This window comes from Eubalaena glacialis, chromosome 2 (genome assembly GCF_028564815.1).
Source record: "Eubalaena glacialis isolate mEubGla1 chromosome 2, mEubGla1.1.hap2.+ XY, whole genome shotgun sequence".
Taxonomy (NCBI): Eukaryota; Metazoa; Chordata; class Mammalia; order Artiodactyla; family Balaenidae; genus Eubalaena; species Eubalaena glacialis.
The window spans coordinates 108,872,083-108,893,862 of NC_083717.1; the positions used below are offsets into that span (position 1 = coordinate 108,872,083).

Genomic DNA, 21,780 nt, shown 5'->3' on the forward strand with positions numbered 1-21,780 from the left:
CGCTTCCAAAGGGGTGGGATTGCCGGGAGTGTCTGTGTAGCTGCTTAACCGGGACTCACCTCCCTGGAGCGGGAAGCCGTACACTTCTTTGGGTAGATTAGCAGGAATGTCAGGGTCAATTCAGGAGCGGAGAGTGGCGGTGGAGCGGTTTCTTATCAGCAAAGGCGGAGAACTTTCATTGCCTGACTGGAAACGTGTAAACTTGATGTAGAGGTGGAGAGTGGTTTCTCTTTGAGCAGAAGTTTCACAGAATCTTGTGACCCCGGGTTGGATGAGAGGAATATGTAAATAGACATCTTTCTTTCTTTCTTTTTTTTTTTTTCTCTGCACTTTTTTGTTACTGGATAATTCTGCTTACGAAGTTGGTTGATTTCGTTTGGACTTTGAAATGGTTATTATAAGCCCTGCCGTGTAATTAGGAAGCCTAGGCATTTAAAACGATGTATTCTAACGTGAGAATGTTTAAAACGGAAGAAACAGTGTTCTAAAATTTCTTACGATAAGTTAGATTTTCTTAAGGACAATTAACTGGATTGGTTGACCCTTTCTTCCCTTTACCACCTTTTTGAAACCTCGTTTGAGTAAGAGCTATAGTCCTGTGAGCCGACAAATCAGATGCTGGCTGGAAATGCCGAAAAGCATTAGTCTTATTAAAACCACGGTGGCCTTTTTGTTCTGCTCTGCTCACTGGTTGTAATGCCCAAATCTTATTTGAGCTTTTGATATGGCAAGAAATACAGCTTTTGTTCATTTGGTGACGATCTTCAGATTATCAGTTTTAGGTATTTATTTGTTACCTGTAAAATGGTTAATAGTTAAATATGGCTGTCTGCTCATAGAATAGTTTATTTGAAGAAATGATTGGTTATTCTGGACGGTGATTAGTGAGTAAAGGAAATGAACTGATTAAGGAGTACCTTCTAGAAAGATTTAAGTTAGGTTAGGATTTCTAGCAGCCTTCCTTCTAGAGTCCTTGCTTCATGGCCTGTGGAGAAAAGAAAAAACTTGTCTCTGCACCAAGCTTCAAAATCCTGCAGTTTGGATATGGTTGAATTTTACTAAAAGGAAGGATATTGATGCCTCTTTGTGTGTGTGTGTTAAGAAAACTAACGTCAACATTTTATAAATTTTAGCTTTTATATCAGTTATATTCTGCTTTGGGAATTAAAGTGATCTGATGCTAATTATCTCTCCTTTATCTTTGCAGGGGAAAAATTATTTTAGTTTTGGAAAGATCCTCTTCAAAAATACCACTATCTTCCTGAAATGTGAGTTTTTGCATTTCATGAAGTTTTTATTCGAGTTTTTGAGTGATCTTTAAACTTTCAAATTACCTATTTTCTACCTCTGATGATTTACTCTCAGCATAAGTTCTGAAATTTAATAGTCCAGCACTATCTAGGTATAAATCTACGTAGTGTAACTAAGGTACTTTCACAGAATAATCTATAGAATACTTAACTTTTATGAACATTATTTTCTTCTCTTGTTTTTCTGGTGTTAACAATATATAGTTAGACACATTGTTTTGGTTGATCGCCACCATGGGTTTTAATCTGTTCTGAGTCATAGAGATAACTGCCGATTTTGTTTTTGTGTGCTTGTTAGATGTTTACTGGACACATGACCTAGGTTTGTCAGACCATTGGCTCTGAACAAATATGTTCAGTAAAGCTTTTGTGTGCTGAAGGAGTATTTTACCACTTGGATCTTTGGAAGAGGAAGCTTAAAGATAATTACCAGGAAATAGGGATACGTAGAACAAAACCAGTCTGTCCAGTGGGAAAACCACTGTATCTGAATCCAGAATACCCCATTGTGCATTAAAGAAAAGCTTCCTTTTATTTCTGAAACTGGCTTTATTTTTAGAGACTGAATGATCATGGGCAGCTCCATTTCAAGATCAGGAATAAAAATCCAGATCATCCATGTGTGCTCCTATGCATATTTCTCTCTATGAAAATGCAAAGTATGTCATAGTTGGATGATTTTATTCTTTTAATCACTTAGTAGGTAGTTACTGAACACCTACTATGTGCCAGGCACTGTTTTAGACAGCAAGGAAGTGATAGAAAAGACCCTTTCTCTTATTTAGATTATAGCCTGGTGGGATGGAGGGGTTAGGTAGAATTTCTATGAAGAATATACTGTGTCCATGAAAATATGATCTCTTGGCTAATAATTAAGTTTGATTTAAATCAAATCTACTCTGACACGCTGGTATTTCTTGTGAGGTTGGCTTTCTAGAAAAGAAGAGCTTTTAGGGATAGCAGTATTTTGTCTTTTGAAATAGCCTGACAGCCTGTATCCTATTCTGTCCTTTTATTATGTACAGTTTCTTCTTACCTGTATTTTGTTCTAATGGTTTTTCTAGTGGTTTTTGTTCAAGCTGCATATTTTGAAGTGTCTGTGTTTCATTGTTGTTGGAGGGTTTGAAGCTTCTTAAAATTTGCATTGTCTTTCACTTTGTTACTTCTGTGTTTTCTCATACTTACCTTGTCTCTGATTTTATGCTTTTGTGGGTATGGTATACAGTAGATTTCCATGAAATTGGCAGGGCCATTTTCTTTTCTTTTCTTTTAAGACTAAAATTACAATTTTTCACCTACATTAAAAATGTCTGTTTTGGAGAAAGAAGTGAGATTTGCTCAAAGCCTGGAACTCTAGTCCCTTCTAGAGATGGCCACTTCTCCCTTACACCTGCACCTGGCTCATCTAAGATTCTTAGGGACTAGACCTGCCAGCCAAGGGAAGGTGGGGAATGTGGCAGGACCATTTTCATTGTCTCTTAAAGCCATTCATTTAAAGTTCTGTATGTTTTGGGAATTCCCTGATGGTACAGTGGTTAGGACTCCGAGCTTTCACTGCAGAGGGCCAGGGTTCAGTCCCTGGTCCGGGGACTAAGATCCCGCAAGCCTCGCGGCGTGGCCATAAAAAGAAAATTCTGTCTTTTAACATAAATAGTAGTATTTTTGCAGGCACATTTCCCTGCATATCTCCTGTTAGGGCTTTTATTTAATTAATTCCTTTTCTGTTTGGTTCTTCTGAGTAGTTCATAACAAGATTGCAGTATCCTTTTCAGCATTTCCATACATTCTATCCAACACATCAGATTTTTGTGTATTTTAGCCTTATAAAAGCCTTATAAAAGTTGAGCTTTATAAAAGTGTGCCGCTTAAAAATTAGTCTGAGAAAACCACTTAAACCAAAGAAAAGGGAAAGTTTGTAATTTTAGGTGTGCTTCTTTTGTTAAGAACCAAAAGTAGGTTTTTAGATGCAGTTGTGTTTATCTTTGTCACATTTGCACAAAGTATGTATTTCTAGTATATTTTCCCTTCCTCAGCTGGAATCAAAGATAAAAGGAAATACTGACTTCCCCCAGGTGAGACAGTTAACAGTCATATAGTCAGGTTTACACCCCCAAGTCTTCAGACGAATGCTTTGGTTCACTAGAATATTGTGCTCCAAAATATGTTGAATGAGTTATGTGAGGCTTCTATGATTTCATGAGGTTCCTTGAGGCTTCTCTTAAGGTGAGTTTTAAAAAGAATCTAATACTATTTTTATCTTTGTTTTTTCTATTCCTGCCTTCCCCAGCCACGTTTGCTTTTTATTGATAGTTCTTTTCTATCCAATTTTGATATCTCTCAAGGTTTAAGCCATGAGGTTTTCCCTCAGTGGAACTATTTTTGTTGCCTTGTGACATTCCTAATGTTGTTATTCCTTGACTCTTCAACTAGAATCTTTTTTAAGACTTTTCTTAAGAGTCTTCAATAATTTGTTCCCTTCTGTTCCCCTGTTTGGCTTAACACAGTGCCATGTATCTTTGTATACTTAAGTGCTTTGCTCAGTAAATATTTAAATGATAATAGAAGACTGACTTTAACTTAAGGCTGCTTTATCACTTCCAGATTTTTTCCCAAGAGAGAACCAGAAATGAAGGTTTTAAGGCATAAAAATAGATACACGGTTTCAAAGGTTAAAAATCCTTAACTGCTTTTTATTTCTGTGAGCAACAATTCTTACTTTTAACTGAAGAATATCCAGTTTTTTTAAAATTTATTACTTCATTACCTTCTGTTTGGAGAAAGAATGGTCTTTGAGTATCTTAGTTTAGCAGGAAATGGGATGTGGGGTAATAGTTTAGGAAAAATGCTTTGTTCGGGAATTATCTTTTATTCACAAAGATTTCTTCTTTAATAGTTGATGGAGAACCTTGTGATGTATCTTTGAATATAACCTGGTATCTGAAAAGTGCTGACTGTTACAATGAAATCTACAACTTCAAGGTATGGAACATAAAATTACAGACTTTTCTTAGAGTTTAGATATCATCGGGTCCCAACCTGATAGAGGAAAGAGTGTCATGTAGCTATGGAGAAGAGCTGGAACTAGAATCATGCTTCCCAATTTGCAGACAAATTTGTACTATCAATTCTCAAACTTATTGGTCTCAGGACTGTGTTTACTTACTACAGACCCCAAAAAAGCCTTTATTCATGTGGGTTACTGTATTAGAAATTAAAACAGAAAAATACAGAAATATTTATTAATTTGTGAAAAATAACGATTTTTCAAAGAAACTGGGAAGAGTGGTGTTATTTTGTAGTTTTGCAAATCTATTTGTTTAATATCTAGTGTAATAGAAGATAGCTGGATTCTTATACTTCCTGCACTCAGCCTATTGTGATGTGTCATTTTGGTTGAAGTGTATGCACAAAATGTGGCCTCACACAGATATGTAGTTGGAAAAGGTAATGGTATTTTAATAGTGTTTTCAGGTAATTGTGGATATTGTTCTTTGATTCTATACCCAAACGCAATAAGTGGAGCTTCTTAAAGGTTAGTTGCAGTGTGGAATCTGAAACCATATCAGTGAACTTTTTCTGTACTCTGTTATATTAAAATAAATTGGTGTGTCTTGCACTTTGAATGGTCTTTTGCCCATGTCTGATTTGGCAGCATCTTTCATGGTCACTTAGAAAATATTGGTTGGCTGAATTATATAAACCTTCCAAATATTAATTCATTTTACGATTAATTCAAAATTACATTTGTTAATATGACCTTTCAATCTCATCAGATACTCTGTAAGTATTGGAAACTATAAATCATGGTAGGGAACATGCAAGTTTTCCAAAATTCCAGTTTTTCCTTGAAAGCTCAAATTTTATTCATTTACTTATTTTTTTTCAAGGTCCAAGAAGACTTTATTATTTATTTATTTATTTATTTTTGGCTGCGTCAGGTCTTAGTTGCAGTACGCGGGATTTTCATTGCGGCATGCAGGATCTTTCGTTGCGGTACGAGGACGTCTCTCTAGTTGCAGTGCGCGGCCTTCTCTCTAGTTGTGGTGTGCAGGTTTTCTCTTCTCTAGTTGTGGCAGGCGGGCTCCAGGGCACCTGGGCTCTGTAGTTGTGGCACGCAGGTTCCAGAGCGCGTGGGCTCTGTAGTTTGCGACACGCGGGCTCTCTAGCTGTGGCATGCGGGCTTAGTTGCCCCACGGCATGTGGGATCTTAGTTCCCCAACCAGGGATCGAACCCAAGTCCCCTGCATTGGAAGGTGGATTCTTTACCACTGAACCACCGAGGAAGTCTCTTAAATTTTATTATTGACAATGAATGCCGTCAGTTGCCTTCCTTGACGTGACAGCCTCCCTTTGCCCATTTTCAGGAAAATATCTCCCAAATACCCAAGTCTGAATATCTGTAGTTTGTTGTTTATTCTTTCAAGTAAATGAAAACAGTGGATAGTTTAGCTTACAAGTTAAAATAGTTGAAAAGTGCTTTGTCTTAAGACAGTCATTTATAGTATTTTGCATACTTCTTTTTTTGTCTGATAGAATATTTTAAAAGGCATGTGCTCAAAGGTCCAGATTTAATGACAATAATTTTTACTGTTTCATCAAGGGCGTTCTTACATAAAACTGGCCTTTTTTTTTAAACTGCAAGTTTGTGACTGTGAGAGTACAATGACTACTAGTACAGCTAGGTACCAGTGATAGGGGGCTGCCATTTTTCGCATCATTACTTTTGCACTGTCAGTACAAGGCAAATAGATGATGATGATGATGAAGATGAAAATAGTTTTGACCTCTTAAACCTCATGAAAGCATCCATGGGCCACACTTTCAGAATTGTTACAGTACACTGTATATGAGCATTGAAGATATATGGCTCCTAGATGGATTTTTCAGGCCTTTTCCATTCTGTTTTCATCCCGCTATTTGCATCATTTCTTTTCTTTTTTACATTTCCCCTACTATTCTTGAGGTTTCTTTTAAAAAAATAATAGGACTAGTCTTTAAAAAATGTCCACCATCCAGTTGGTTTTTTTAAACCTTAAGCATTTTAAATTTCTGCCCAGTATTACGGTTTTACATTATCTTTTTTGTAGTGTTGCTGATTGTATTTTGCTTTTGTTATATAATATTGGGTAAGATTGGTGTGATGAGGAGGACTGAAGAATTTAGAGAGAAATATTTCCAGAATATGGTTTGAAATATCATTGACCTTTTCTCCTTATCGATCACTAGCTAAATTTACATATGCTTGAAACTTGTGATAAAAACTGGTCAAGCTTATCAGATTCAGTCTTCATGGGTAGGACAACTTAAGAATGTAAAAATTATTTTGAGTTGCCACAGGACAGAATTATGGAAATGACAAGCAAATAGTTGGAGGTGTGAAATTGGAGCTTCGAAAAAAAGAGGGTGAGATTAGGGATATTGGTATGGGAGAAAAATCACAGAACTGATGAAACCACAGAAATGATTTTTTTTTCATAGTGTTAATAGTGGGCTGTGAATGGCTGCAACAGTTTTGTGCTCTAGCTTATCTAGCTTAGAAGCACAAGTTTTTTGTTGGTGGTGGTGTTGTTAATTTAGTCAAGGAACTCTTGCAAATATATTTTCTTATAACAAAACCCTGTGGACTCTGACAATTTCCCAGTCTTCCCAGAATTTTTAAGAGGACTATCCTTCATGAGTCATAGACTAGAATTCTGCACTTTAGAGTCCAATACTGTGAGATTCTTGAATACTAATATATAGTCTTTATCTGATGTTGTTAATTTTATTTATTTATTTAGTAAATTTATTTATTTTTATTTATTTATTTTTGGCTGCATTGTGTCTTCGCTGCTGCGCGCGGGCTTTTTCTAGTTGCGGCGAGCGGGGGCTACTCTTTGTTGCCGTGCGCAGGCTTCTCATTGCGATGGCTTCTCTTGTTGCAGAGCACGGGCTCTAGGGCTTCAGTAGTTGTGGCACGTGGGCTCAGTAGTTGTGGCTCGCGGGCTCTGGAGCACAAGCTCAGTAGTTGTGGTGCACGGGCTTAGTTGCTCTGCGGCATGTGGGATCTTCCCGGACCAGGGCTCGAACCCGCGTCCCCTGCATTGGCAGGAGGATTCTTAACCACTGCGCCACCAGGGAAGCCCAAGATGTTGTTAATTTTAAAAATAGCAAATCCAGAACTATATTTGTACCAAAGGCAATCTATTTGTTTTCTTTTAAATATCTTACATAAGTTAAATACTTTGTATTTTCTCTGTTTTTCCAGGCAGAAGAAGTGGAGACATACTTGGAAAACCTTAAGGAAAAAAAAGGCTTGTCTGGGAAATATCAAACATCATCAAAATTGTTCCAAAACTGCAGTGAACTCTTTAAAACACAGGTAATATTTGATAGTAGTTGGAGGGAAATAGAAGAGGTGAATAATATGATGGCTGTATTTTTGGTGATATGCATTTCTCACTCCTCAATTCCTTCTGACAGAAGCAAGTTAGAATCATGTTCTGATAGGTACATAGTCAGCCACTTAAATATTCATCTCAAAGAGAGGTTGTGCTTTCCTTTGTGTGTAAAAAACAAAGCCCTGGTTTTTTTATTATAGTAAAATATATATAACGTAGAATTTACCGTTTTAACCATTTTTAAGTCTGCCATTCGGTTACATTAAGTACATTCACCTTGTTGTGCAACTATCAGCACTAGCCATCTCCAGAACTTTTTCATCATCTGCAGTGGTTACTTCATAACGATTAAATAATAAAAACACCCACCCCCACTTCCACTCCCACTTCCCTGGTAACAACTTTTCTACTTTCTTTCTCTGTGAATCTGACTGTTCTCGATATCTCAGAGAAGTAAAATCGTACAATATTTTTTTGGCTTCTTTAACGTAATAAAATGTTTTCAGGGTTCGTCCATATAGCATGCATCAGAATTTCATTTCTTTTTTAAGGCTGAATAATATTTCATTGTATGTATATACCACATTTTCTTTATCCATTCATCCATTGATGGACTTTTGAAACCCTCATTTTTTAATCCTCTTGTCATCTCATCTAATTGATATATCCCAGAATCAACATTTTTAGATTTTCCTACTATAGACTTGAAGTCAAAGGGTTGAACTTTACAACTTTTTTCGAATAAAGGGGAAGAGGTGAATAATATTGTTTATTTTATTTTATTTTGTATTATTATTATTATTTTTTGGCCATGCTCTGCAGCTTGCGGGATCTTAGTTCCTTGACCAGGGATTGAACCTGGGCCACGGCGGTGAAAGCACCAAGTCCTAACTACTGGACTGCCAGGGAATTCCCAATATTGTGTATTTTAATGCTTATATGTATGTAATCATATAATTGGGGTTTATATTATAAAATTCTCTTTTCTTAGAAGTAGAATCTGACCCCAGTTTTTTGATAGAAAAATTATGTATTTTATAGGTGTTGAAAATAGTTATTTTAGCTATAGGTTTTGCATTGTCTTTACTGCATTTAAATACTGCTTCAGATTATTTAGCACCTTTCCTTGAAGAGGCAAGTTCATGGAAAGTTAGGTTTTCTGTCTACTTACTAGAAGTAAAGTTTATTGATAAGAAGTCTTTTACTTAGTAATTATTAATTGATGAGCAAATGAAGTCATTGATAATTGAACTACAAGGGTTGTGTTCTTGTCATACCATAGATTTTATGACCTTGGATAAAAAGAAAATAGCTTTAAAATAGTGGAAGTATGGTAGAAAAAGAAAGCTAGGCACAATGTGATGTTGAGTAGGGGGTTTTCTGTTGGTTTTCCAAATTTATCCCCCAGGCTAGGAGGATTGGTTGGCCTTTCGTGGATTTGATTGTGGAAAGTTACCTGTTGTATATTGTTGCCCAAGGTTCACTACTTTTAGATCTGCTGTAAGCTTTCCAGGGTTTTGGCATAAACCCCTCTTCATAAGGTTTCCTCCTCCAGTCTAATGTAGAGTTGAAATACATGCCCTAATTACTCAGGAAGGATAATGCCTCCTTTGCTGATAACTGGTAAGAAAGGTAATTAGTGGAGGTTTTTTTTACAGGCATGGCATGTGTTGTGATGGAAGGAGCAGTGGACCTCAGAGTTAGGAATCTTAGGTTCAGATCCCATTTCTGTATCTAAAGCTTTATAGCTTTGAGCCACATTTTCCTCATCTGTAGAAATTCAGGGAACTATGACATCCATTTATCCTACTTGTATGTTTTCTGTCTAAGGTTTTGTCAAGAATGACAATATCTATAATCTTATAGAAAAATTGAGTGGCCAGTTAGGTTTGATACTATTTTTTAGTTTCTAGCAAGGTTTTATTCACTTGTTTGTGGTTAATTGGAAGTATTTTGTCTGTTAATGCCATATTATTATGTTTACTTTTATAATATGTTTTGCTTTAACTGTTTCTGTGGATTCTTTTTTTTTTAAATTAATAGCTACTTTATTTATTTATTTATGTTATTTATTTTTGGCTGTGTTGGGTCTTCGTTTCGTGCGAGGGCTTTCTCTAGTTGCGGCAAGCGGGGGCCACTCTTCATCGTGGTGCGCGGGCCTTTCACTATCGCGGCCACTCCCGTTGCGGGGCACAGGCTCCAGACGCGCAGGCTCAGCAGCTGTGGCTCACGGGCCTAGTTGCTCCGCGGCATGTGGGATCTTCCCAGACCAGGGCTCGAACCCGTGTCACCTGCATTAGCAGGCAGATTCTCAACCACTGCGCCACCAGGGAAGCCCTGTTTCTGTGGATTTTGAGCTATGCTTTTCTTTTGCTGTTATACATCTTTAATTTTAGTTTTCTATTTCTTTCATAGAGTTTTTCTGGGGATTTCGTGCATCGATTGCCTCTTTTAGGAGAAAAACAGGAGGTAATTGTTTTCCTTTTTATATATTTCTGAGAGTAAAGTAGAAATTCTGAATTAATTTTCTTTTTTGTTTGTTTGTTTGTTTGAAGGCCAAGGAGAATGGAACAAATCTTACCTTTACTGGAGACAAAACTGTAAGTGTGATAGGGAATTTAGGGCATTGAACACATTTTAGTGTTCTTATGTTTGTTTATTTTAAATTATTATCTTATGCTTACATTTAAAAAGAAACTTAAGAATGGAAATTATACACCAAAATGTTAATAACGGTTATATCTGGATGATATTGTGAGTGATTTTTATTTTCTTTTTTATGTTTTCTGTCTTTTCCATGTTTGCTACAATCAGTCTGTATTGTTTTGTAATTATCACCCTATAAATATTATTTGTAAATAGTAAGAAACTTTTAAGGAAGAACCTTAAACTCCACGTAAAATCTTGTGATAGAATATAATTGGAAGAGTATATCTCAAAATTTACCCTTTTAAAATGTACAATTAAGAGGTTTTTAGTTGTGCGACCACCAATCACTGTCTAATTCCAGAACATCTTCATCACCCCAAAAACTAACCATGCCGTCATTAGCCGTCACTCCTCATTCCACTGTTCCCCCAGCTCTAGGCAAACACTATTCTTTCCGTCTCTGTGGATTTGCCTGTTCTGTTCACTTCATATAAATGGAATCGTACAATTTGTGGCCTGTGTCTGGCTTCTTTCACAATTTAAAACTCTGTTTTAACTTTTACTTCCTTCTTGTACAGAGCCTTAAGATCAGTCGGGGTGAGCAGTTAGGGCCTACTCAGGCCTCTCTTGGGCTGCTTACTATTTTACCATGATTTTTATAATTAACTCCCAGTTGATGTACATTGGGTTGCTTCCAAATTTTCACTGTTATGGATAGGATCTTGTTCATAGTGTCTAGCTGTATCTTTGTGCACATTTATAATATTTTCTTTAGCCTAAATTCCTAGAGGTGGAACTGTTGGGTCCAAGTATATGCACAGTTTATAAATTCTTTTGTGATGTTTTGTCAAAGTGCTCTGGAGAAAAGTTGTAGTGATTTGTGGTCCCAAGAAAGTAAGATTGCGTTTCCCTCGTTCCTCACAAACAATGACTATTATAATTTAAAACAGATTTATGCAGTTTTTCAGGTTAAATTTTTGTAAATTGTATTAAACAATAATTGTTGATGCTGAATATCCATTTACATGCATATTGGCTGTTTGTAATTGTGCTTTATTCAGTGGTCTTCTGTGCATAGCATACTTTTAAGTTCTACTGAACGCTTGAGCCCTGTTCCCAGTGATTAAAGCTGGCTGAAAAGATGACCCTGTTGAATATCACAAGTAATATTTAGAAATATTTAGTCTGTTTATAGTCAAAAGAAGTCAAAGAATTATCTGTCCTTTGATTATTCTTCCTGAAATTGAGCCTAAGAGAATACTTTATAACCCTATTTAAAGGATACTAATAAGTTCAGTACCTCTACCCCCTTTTATTAAAACTCTGATAAAACATGTTTTTTAGAGGAAAGGGCCTCTCTCTGTCCCTTCCCCTAAGAAAAGATTTAATATCTTGATTAACTGAGTTTTCTGGTTTGATTTAAGGAATAATGTGATATGTTTACCATTATAATTTTTTTTTCTATTAATAAGTTTTATTTTTTGGAGCGGTTTTAGGTTCACAACAAAATTGAGCAAAAAGCACAGAGAGTTCCCACATACCACCTCCACAGATGCACACTCACACTCCCACACCATCAGCATCCTGCACCAGTGTGGTACACTTGTTACAGTTGATGAGCCATCATTGACACATCATTATCAACCGAAGTCTGTAGTTTACATTAGGGTTAGTTCTTTGTGTTGTACATTCTTTGGGTTTTAAGAAGTATAAAATGACAGATAAACACCATTATAATATCGTACAGAAGAGTTTCATTGCCTTAAAAATCCCCTATGCTCCAGTTATTCATCCCTCCCTATCCCCAAGCCCCTGGCAATCACTGATTTTTTTTTTTACTGTCTCTATAGTCTTGCATCTCCAGAATGTCATATAGTTGGAATCGTATATAGTCTTTTCAGATTGGTGTCTTTCACTTAGTAATACGCATTTAAGATTTCTCCATGCCTTCTCGTGGCTTGATAGTTCATTTCTTTTTAGTGCTGAATAATATTTCATTGTCTGGATGTACCACAGTTTGTTTATCCATTCACTATTGAAGGAGCTAGTATCTGATAGGATTGTTGTGAGAATTAAAGAAAGTAATAAATATTACATGCTTAACAGAGTGCCTAGCCTATGAATATTATTTTTACCGGGTCAAAATATCTATATTTCAGAGTTAAGTGCAAACTTTATCAAATCTTGGAATATGAGAATCAGTCCCTTTGAGATTTGTAAGAGGTAGTTTTAAAGATATGTAAAATTTATAGCAGAGCAACTTATACCAAAGTTTTACTGGTTAATGAACAGTTAAGTTCAGGAGAGGTTCAGTGGATAAATAGGACATGATGTACCTGTAACTTTGAATATGTACAGTTTTCTCACAAAGTGCCCCTGAATTTTGTCAGAAAGAGACTATCAGGCAGAGGTAAATCAACGTATGATTCAACGTGACATTTATGTCCTTAAGTTACTAAGATAACCTAGTAAATGTAAAGCTGAAGAATCATTTAATCTGCTTTGTTTTGACACTTTGAATTTGTGTCATGGAATATAATTTTTGAACTCTTCAGAATTTTCTTGGGTTGTAGGATAATTTTAGCATTTGAGAAAAGCTGTGGCTCCCTAGGAAAATGCAGAATCTATTATCCACTTTGAGGGGTTTCATAGATCAATGACGCTTACCCAGAGGTCTCTGGATAAAAGTTCCTTTTAAGACCAGAAAGTAATAAATTGCAAGTCTAAGTAGTAGTGCCTCCTTTCAGACATGAGGAAGAAGTAGCCAAGCATTTTCTATGTTCATCTCCCTTGTCTTTCTGTTTTAGTCTTGCTTTTGTGAAGGTCCATAGTCCATCTAGCATTTAAGGCAACACACCCTTTGATGGCTTTTTGCTAGGGCTGTGCACAGACTAACTGGCTTTGGATCAGGTAACCAGTTCCATAAACATGGAGGCTATTTATTCTACTTTCTTGACTTTGGGGGACAGTGACTCTTGCTTTCCATATAGCCTAGCCAAGATTAAATTTTTGATATAAATGTGAGACCTTGTTGGCAGAAATTGTGGTGGTCTTGGGAAGGGCATTGAACAAAGGGAATTAGATTCAGGAAGTGGTGTTTATAATTCACCGATGTCATCATGGGTGGTTTTTTCCAGGTGATTTAAATTAAATTTCTTTAGTTTGTTTGGGATATCTGTGTAAAATATAACCTAGCATCTTAGCATGGCTTAAGTAGAGTTTCATTTTAGGGATTTAAATTGAGGTTTTCCTTGTTAAAAAAAAAATGTTAAACATGAGATTTTTGTGTATAACAAAATATAAGATGTCCTGCCTTTTAGTAATTTATAATCTAACCTACTTTATTGTATACACTGTAGGCCTGTTTGTTTTGTTTTGGCAACTGTTTTAATGAGTAAAAGTGAAGGACTCAACGAAGTTTCTGGGCACATTCTGGAACGAAATACTCATATTGTGTAATTAACCTGTGGGGTTTTTTTTTTGCCACTTTGTATTTTTTTGATTAATTTTTATTGGATTATAGTTGCTTTACAATGTTTTGTTTCTGCTGTACAGCAAAATGAATCAGCTATACATATACATATATCCCCTCTTTTTTGTATTTCCTTCCCATTTAGGTCACCACAGTGCATTAAATAGAGTTCCCTGTGCTATACAGTATGTTCTCATTAGTTATCTGTCTTATACATAGTATCAATAGTGTATATGTGTCAATCCCCATCTCCCAATTCCTCACCCCCCTCCCGCCAACCTGTGTTCTTAATTCTTAAGATTGGGAGATTTGATGTCTTCTTTCTTCTCTAGGTAATGCATGAGCCCTTGAAAACTTGGCAAGATGCACCATACATTTTTATTGTACATGTTGGCATTTCACCCTCCAAAGAATCATCAAAAGAAAATTCACTAAGTAATCTTTTTACCAGTAAGTACATTTTGTTTCTTTTTATCATTTGTATTACTGTTATCTAGCTGTGTCGCATGGTGGGTAGCGTAAAATTGCTTTAAAGAGGTAATAATAAGGGGAATTCCATGGCCGTCCAGTGGTTAGGACTCCATGCTTCCACTGCAGAGGGCACAGGTTCGATCCCTTGTCAGGGAACTAAGATCCCACAAGCTGCGCAGAGCAGCCAAAAAAAAAAAGAGGGAATAATAAATTAAGAATGTTGTCAAGTAGAAAAATTGAGGGAGAGAAATTAACATTTTTCTGCATTCAATATGTATGTGATAGGCACTTCACGTATGCTTTTTTATTGTGTATTATAGATACTAGATTTCATTTTCCTTCATTTGATCCTCCTGCTTTTAAAATTTTCAATTAGTATTATGTTTTCAGTAGACTTGTTAAAACTTAGTTATGAAGTCAAAACTTGGAAATTTTTAAATCAATTGACTTGGATAATTTTTTAATGTCTCAATTTTTCTTAGTGTTCTCCTTTCTACTTTCGCTGCCCAGTTTAGGGATTCATCTATCTCTTACCTAGAATTTTACAATAACTTACTAATTGGTCTTATCTTCTGTGGTTTCTTTTTTTGTTTCTTCCTTCTCCTTTACAGTTTTCTTCATTCCCCTGCTTTCTCAAGTAGAATGTTGAATAGAAACAATGATGGTGGCCATCCTTTCTTGCTCCTGACTTTATTGGCAATATTAGCACATTTCACCATTAAGTATGATGTTTACTGTAGATTTTTTATTGTTTTTTTAAAAATTCTATTTATTTATTTATTTATTTTTGGCTGTGTTGGGTCTTCGTTTCTGTGCGAGGGCTTTCTCTAGTTGCGGCAAGTGGGGGCCACTCTTCATCGCGGTGTGTGGGCCTTTCCCTATCGCGGCCTCTCTTGTTGCGGAGCACAGGCTCCAGACGCGCAGGCTCAGTAATTGTGGCTCACGGGCCTAGTTGCTCCGCAGCATGTGGGATCTTCCCAGACCAGGGCTTGAACCCATGTCCCCTGCATTGGTAGGCAGATTCTCAACCACTGCGCCACCAGGGAAGCCCTGTCTTTTTTTTTTAAGATTTTTATTTTATTTATTTTTTGGCTGCATTGGGTCTTTGTTGCTGCACGTGGGCTTTCCCTAGTTGCGGTGAGTGGGGGCTACTCTTTTGTTGTGGTGCGTGGGCTTCTCATAGCCGTGGCCTCTCCTGTTGCGGAACACGGGCTCTAGGCACGTGGGCTTCAGTAGTAGCGGCACGCAGGCTCAGTATTTGTGGCTCCTGGGCTATAGAGCGCAGGCTCAGTAGCTGTGGTGCATGGGCTTAGTTGCTTCACGGCATGTGGGATCCTCCTGGAGCAGGGCTCAAACCCGTGTCCCCTGCATTGGCAGGTGGACTCCCAACCACTGCACCACCAGGGAAGCCCTACTGTAGATTTTTTAAAATATTCTTTATTTGGTTCAGGATATTTCTTTCTATTCTTAGTTTACTAAGTGAATTTATTTCTTTTTTCTTTTTCTTTTTCTTTTTTTTTTTAGTATTGAGAATGAATACTCAGTTTTAAGGAATGCTTTAACTGTATTGATTAAATTGATCATATAGATTTCCTCATTTAATCTATTAATGTGATGCATTGCATTAACTGGTTTTCTAATGTTAAACCATTCTTGAATTTCTGAGATGCCACTATTTGGCCTTGACACACACACACACACACACACACACACACACACACGGATTCTATTTTCCAGAATTTTATTTAGAGTTTTTTGTCTTATGTTCAAAGTAAGATTGGCCTATGATTTTCATTTCTTGTACATCTTCTATGGGTTTTGGCATCCAGGTTATGCGAGTTTCATACAATGAATCAGAGAATGTCCTGTTTTTATATTCTGTTGAGCAGTTTTTGTAAGGATAGAATTATCCATTCCTTGAATGTTTGATAGAACTCACTTATGATAGTGTTTTGGCCTGATGTTCTTTTTTTCCCTCATGAAGGTTTTTTGTTTTTTGGGTTTTTTTTTTTGGCTCACTGCGCAGCATGCAGGATCTTAGTTCCCCGACCAGGGATCGCCCTGCAGTGGAAGCGCGGGGTCTTAACGACTTGACCACCAGGGAAGTCCCATGCCATGAGGATTTTAAACAACTGATGTATTTTCTTTCTTTCTTTCTTTATTTTATTTTTGGCTGTGTCAGGTCTTAGTTGCGGCACGCAGGATCTTTCGTTGCGGCACATGGGCTTCTCTCTAGTTGTGGCACGCAGGCTCCAGAGCGCATGGGCTCTGTAGTTTGTGGCACTTGGGCTCTCCAGTTGAGGCACGCAGGCTCAGTAGTTGTGGCGCGAGGGCTTAGTTGCCCTGCAGCATGTGGGATCTTAGTTCTTCAACCAGGGATTGAACCCACATCCCCTGCTTTGGAAGGCTGATTCTTTACCACTGGACCACCAGCGGAGTCCCAACAACTGATTTATTTTCTTTAATAGTAATAAGTATTTTAGTTTTAGTTTTTCTATTTTTCCTTGAATCAGGGTTTTTCTTTTTTTTCCCACTGATAAATTGTCCATTTCATTCAAGATTTCAAATTTGCTGGCATAAAGTTAGTAATGATATTACTTTACAAAAAAAAAATCTTTTTTTATTCTTAATATTGCTTCTGTGCCTTCTCTTTTTGACTTTTAAAATATTTCTAGAATTCTATTTTACTATATTTTTATCCCAATGAACCAGCTTCTGGTTTTAATTTTGCTATTTCATTGTCGATTTCATTAATTTCTACTTTCGTCTTTATTCTTTATTTCATTTGACTTAATTTTAAACTTTTGTTTTTTATGGATTCTTGTATTGAATGTTTAATTCCCAAGACAGAGATGGATCTTATTCTCCATAGTAATATGGAATATAGCAGATCTAGGCAAACCAGAGGTGGCCTGGCAGTTTCTAGACTCAAGACATATGTATATCCTCCTGTATCTAGGCCCATGGCTTCCTAATGAGTAATAGTCTCAAGGAGCATTTGCCAAGATTTACCTTGTACCTTCTTGCTTTGAAAAGGATGGAGAAGAAACCTTGCTCCAGTCCACTTCAGGCTCTTCATGCATCAAATCTGGCTCTGGTCCCCCTTTATCTTAGACTCCTACTAGTTTCAGTGATTCCACAGGAGCTGCACGCTCAACTACTGTAGCATACTTTGGGGCCCAGAGTCCACCATGACCATGGATTCAGCCTCATGCACTGTTCTGAGTTTTTGTTCAGTTTTGATACATGGAGCTGTTTATCTTGTTTTTGAGCTCATGTCCTTTTTGTTTCCTCTCTTTTTTGTTTTTGTTTTATCCATCTGTTGTTTGGAAGTAAAAAGATGATACTCAAAACTTAACTACACCTTGTGAAAGTCCTAAAATTCTCTCTCTAAAACACTTTTATCATCTTTCTTACCTTCATTAAAACCTTTGATGTCTTCCTGTTACTATAAAAAGTCCAATTCTGCAGCAAGGCTTATAAAACTCTACAAATTGTCCCAGTTTACCTTTTGCTGCCTTGTGTCAAAATGCTACTGTATGGTACCATATAGAGTCTCAAACTACATGTTCTTTAAATATATCATGCATTTTCACACCAGTCCTTGTTCATGTAATGTCCCCTACCTGGATGGCTTTTTACTTCATCATAGAACATACACACTCATCCTTCTGGGTCTGGCTCAGGGGCACAGTTCTCTGTTGCTTTCCAACTCCCTCTCCCCTGAAGATAGTAATCCACTAGATGGCAGAAAACATCTTTTACATCTTTACATCTCCTGTATTTTCCATAGTGTGTGTCACATGGTAAGTGCTCAGTAAATGTGTTATATTTTAGCATAGAGCAGGGATTAGCCAACTTTTTCTTAAAGTGCGAGATAGTAAATGTTCTCTCTGCTACAACTACCCAACTCTGCCACTGTGGTGTAAATGTAGCCATCAACAGTATGTAAGTAGGTGGATGTGACTATTTTCCAATAAAACTTTGGAATAGATGGCCAGATTTGGTCCATGTGCTGTATTTTGCTGACCCCTGCTGTAGAGTCAACAAAAAATTTGACAAATATTTACTAATTATTTTATTTACTCTTTTATTAAATTAAGAGGGTTTAGATTACTAACCAGTTCAGCTATGAAATTTTTGTGATTGCTATTATGGGATGCTCCTTTTCTTCATATAAGTATTGGACCTGATTTACTTTTAATAATGGTATGTCCTTTTTGCTTGATAAAAATTAGTAGGAAATTTTTGTTGAATAGTCTCTCTCTGGAGATAGATAACACTTCTCAGATAAATCAGTTTATTTATTAATCATACTTAAAATTTATCCAAGTAGTTTTATCAATTACGATTTTAAAGTAGTCATAGGTTTGCTTCAGTAAGGCAAATCTTCCAAATTCTTGTTGTTACTGTCATTTGTTCTGCTTCATTAAACACTTCATTATTATTAAGCACCTTCTGAAAATGATATATTAGTGTATGAAAGTCACATAAAATTAAAGTAGGTAAAAAAGAAAGAAAGAAAGCAGTAGGAAAATATAGGTAAGGAGAGAGAAAAGAACAAAGAGGGTGGCAGAATGAAGGAATGAAGTCCATTACTTTTCAAAGCATATTAGTGATGTAAGAAAAAGCATACATGAAGTATGTTTGGAATTTAGAAGAGATGGGGAATAGTTCCACTTGGGCAGCTCACCAGGTTTTGTGGAGGAAATACATTCAACTTAGTCTTTAAAGGATGTGAGTGTGGGAACAAAGGGCTTTTCCACCTAAGATAACTGACTAGAGCAGAGTCATGCTGAGACCTGTGCAGGACACAGCACAAACCATCAGAACACTTTATGAATTTCAGAGTGCTTTACAAATGTAATATTCACCAGGATTGAAATGGATAAAAGTAAATTACCCAATGGAGTTTTCATTAATTTCATCAAACAAATATCAGACAATGTTTTTGTTTAATTTTTTCATTCTTTACATTAATTCTGAGGACTGTGTTTTGGCAGTGACTGTTGAAGTGAAAGGTCCCTATGAATACCTCACGCTTGAAGAATACCCATTGATGATTGTAAGTGAACTTATATTCTTTAACCTCAACATTAAATGAGTTTAGCTTGAAAGATTTTCCATGTTTTGTGGCAGTATTAAAGACTTGTTCCTCAACAGTTCAGAAAATACTGCTTGTAGTTCTGTACTTACTTCCTACTAGAATGTGATCTTGGAAGTGTCAGTGAACCCCTCTGTGCCTCATTTTCTCATTTGTAAAATGAAGTCAGTGACTTGTGGAATTTTAGAGTTGGAAAGTACCTCAAAGGTCATTTCACCTCTCACATCCTCTCTAGGATCCAAAATGGGGTACTTCTTAAAACCCTATAGTTTCTGATCCCACTTAGGATGAGTAAATGATGACACTTTCTCCTTTTCAGTCTGTGTGTCTGAGAACATCCTTAATCTGTTTTCATATTTCTTTTGTTTGTGGGTTTTTGTTCTTTTTCCTTGTGCTTTTATAGTTTTCCCACTCTGTTGTGTTTCCTTGCCTTCAGCTGTATCCTAACCCTGCCGTGCTTTTTTCCCTCTCATTGTCTTCATTTAAATAATTTTAGATTGTGAGCCGAAAAAACTCTTTTAATACAAAAGAGCAGTCACTCTCTAAGGGAGACTCTTAGGTAGTCTCTCTCTGCCCGAGAGGAGACAGTTTTTTCATCTTAGTATTGAACTTCAAAGAAATAAAATAATTTTTAAAATGGAAGGTGTAGTATGTATATTTTTTACAATATGTTAGGACTGTGTATTGATTCTAAATTGGCTCTTGGCACTAATCCTTCTTTTTCTCTTTTACCCACTTGGATGACAGTTTTTCATGGTGATGTGTATTGTATATGTCCTATTTGGTGTTCTGTGGCTGGCATGGTCTGCTTGCTATTGGAGAGATCTTCTGAGAATTCAGTTTTGGATTGGTGCTGTCATCTTCCTGGGAATGCTTGAGAAAGCTGTCTTCTATGCAGAATATCAGAACATCCGATACAAAGGAGAATCTGGTATGTGACCAAAAAATGTTTGCCAGTTTGTTAGTGATTGGCAGGTGAAACTTAAGACAATTTTCCTAAGGTCAGCAGTCATTAAGTAGCTGTAACTTTGCAGTTACTTAATTATTAGAATAACTTAGCAGAATCACTATGATTGTGACTTTGTTTTTAATCTCTTAAATTGTGGGTTCAGTTATTTAAGAATAATTTTATTGAAACAAACTCACAAAAGTTACTACAGTAGTGGCCACTTTGGGACTATTATTATCATTATTGAATCTCAGTTGCTGTTGATTTTTAAGGTACCATTATTATATGCATCTAAGAAAGAAGGTAAATACTGCTAATTTAATTGTAAGATGCCATTGATTGTAAGACCTACCTTGATTTCAGAGATACTGGGGGGGGGGGTTGGTAAAATATAGTAATACCAAGAAAATAGGAGGGTATTTATGGTTTAGTAAGGTGAACAGGTAGTGATAGAAATTGTTTCGTACTGAAGTGTTTTTTTGTGATAGCTTCAGTTGTCTCTCATCAGACCATTTACTTATTAATAATTCTTGTTGCAAGATATACTAATTAGATCTTTCCCTGGTCTTTGAAATGGCTTGAAAATAATAGATGTGAAAGTGAGTTGAAAATTCTGTGTTGTGTTTTGTGCTCTCCTACATATAGCTATATTTCACAGTGTTTTAAACTGGGAGGAATATTCCTTAGATGCTATAAATTGTTGAAGTAGGGTGAGGTATTCTGCTGAGGTTTTAGTGAAGCGGACGGTGGAGAGGGAAGGTAAATTGAGCACACCCAGATTGCTATCCACATGAGTAAGATCCTAAGTGATATCAGCTTGTACTTGTAAACATCGCAGAAGAGGTATTCTTTTTAAGTAGGACTAATATCAGTGCTTATTCTGAAGAGTGTTAGAAATCTACATTCTGGTTCTAGAATTGTGCCTTTTCCCAAACCTAGTTTACATACTGCATCTTTTCCCCCTTTTTTCTTTCTTACAGTCCAAGGTGCCCTGATCCTTGCAGAGCTGCTTTCAGCAGTTAAACGCTCACTGGCTCGAACCCTGGTCATCATAGTCAGTCTGGGATATGGCATAGTCAAGTAAGTATTAACTTCCTATATGGAAGAGCAAATTAAAATGCTGATTAAATTGAAACAGTGTTTCAGGTTTCCAATGTAATTCTGAAAGAGTCGATATAAGAAATAGTCCTGAAATCAAAGGTATCTGAAATTCTGTAGATTTGTAAAAGTTGGAAAAATGTTAGTGTTTCATTTTACTGCTTAGAATTTAAGGAGCATCTGCAGGAAAACCTGCAGTATAGCAAATGACATTGAAACATCAAACTTTTAGAATAAACTTATTGTGACTTTACTCTTCCAAAGTATTCTTGCAAATCAGATTTTTTTAATGGGAAGAGCATTCTTGAGTGCCTTCTATATATTAGACATTGTTCTAGGCCCTAGGG

At 36.5% G+C, this 21,780-nt stretch overlaps 1 protein-coding gene across 1 annotated transcript in view; it reads left to right on the forward strand.

Annotated features, from left to right (window-relative positions):
* Positions 1 to 21,780, forward strand: part of TMEM87A (transmembrane protein 87A) — a 42,920-nt gene that overhangs the window by 284 nt on the left and 20,856 nt on the right. Inside the window, exons 2-10 of the mRNA XM_061180440.1 lie at positions 1,208 to 1,268; positions 4,204 to 4,289; positions 7,558 to 7,671; positions 10,106 to 10,159; positions 10,246 to 10,290; positions 14,144 to 14,261; positions 19,286 to 19,347; positions 20,134 to 20,317; positions 21,316 to 21,415. Coding sequence (XP_061036423.1) covers positions 1,208 to 1,268; positions 4,204 to 4,289; positions 7,558 to 7,671; positions 10,106 to 10,159; positions 10,246 to 10,290; positions 14,144 to 14,261; positions 19,286 to 19,347; positions 20,134 to 20,317; positions 21,316 to 21,415 — 824 coding nt within the window. The remainder of the gene's footprint in view (positions 1 to 1,207; positions 1,269 to 4,203; positions 4,290 to 7,557; positions 7,672 to 10,105; positions 10,160 to 10,245; positions 10,291 to 14,143; positions 14,262 to 19,285; positions 19,348 to 20,133; positions 20,318 to 21,315; positions 21,416 to 21,780) is intronic.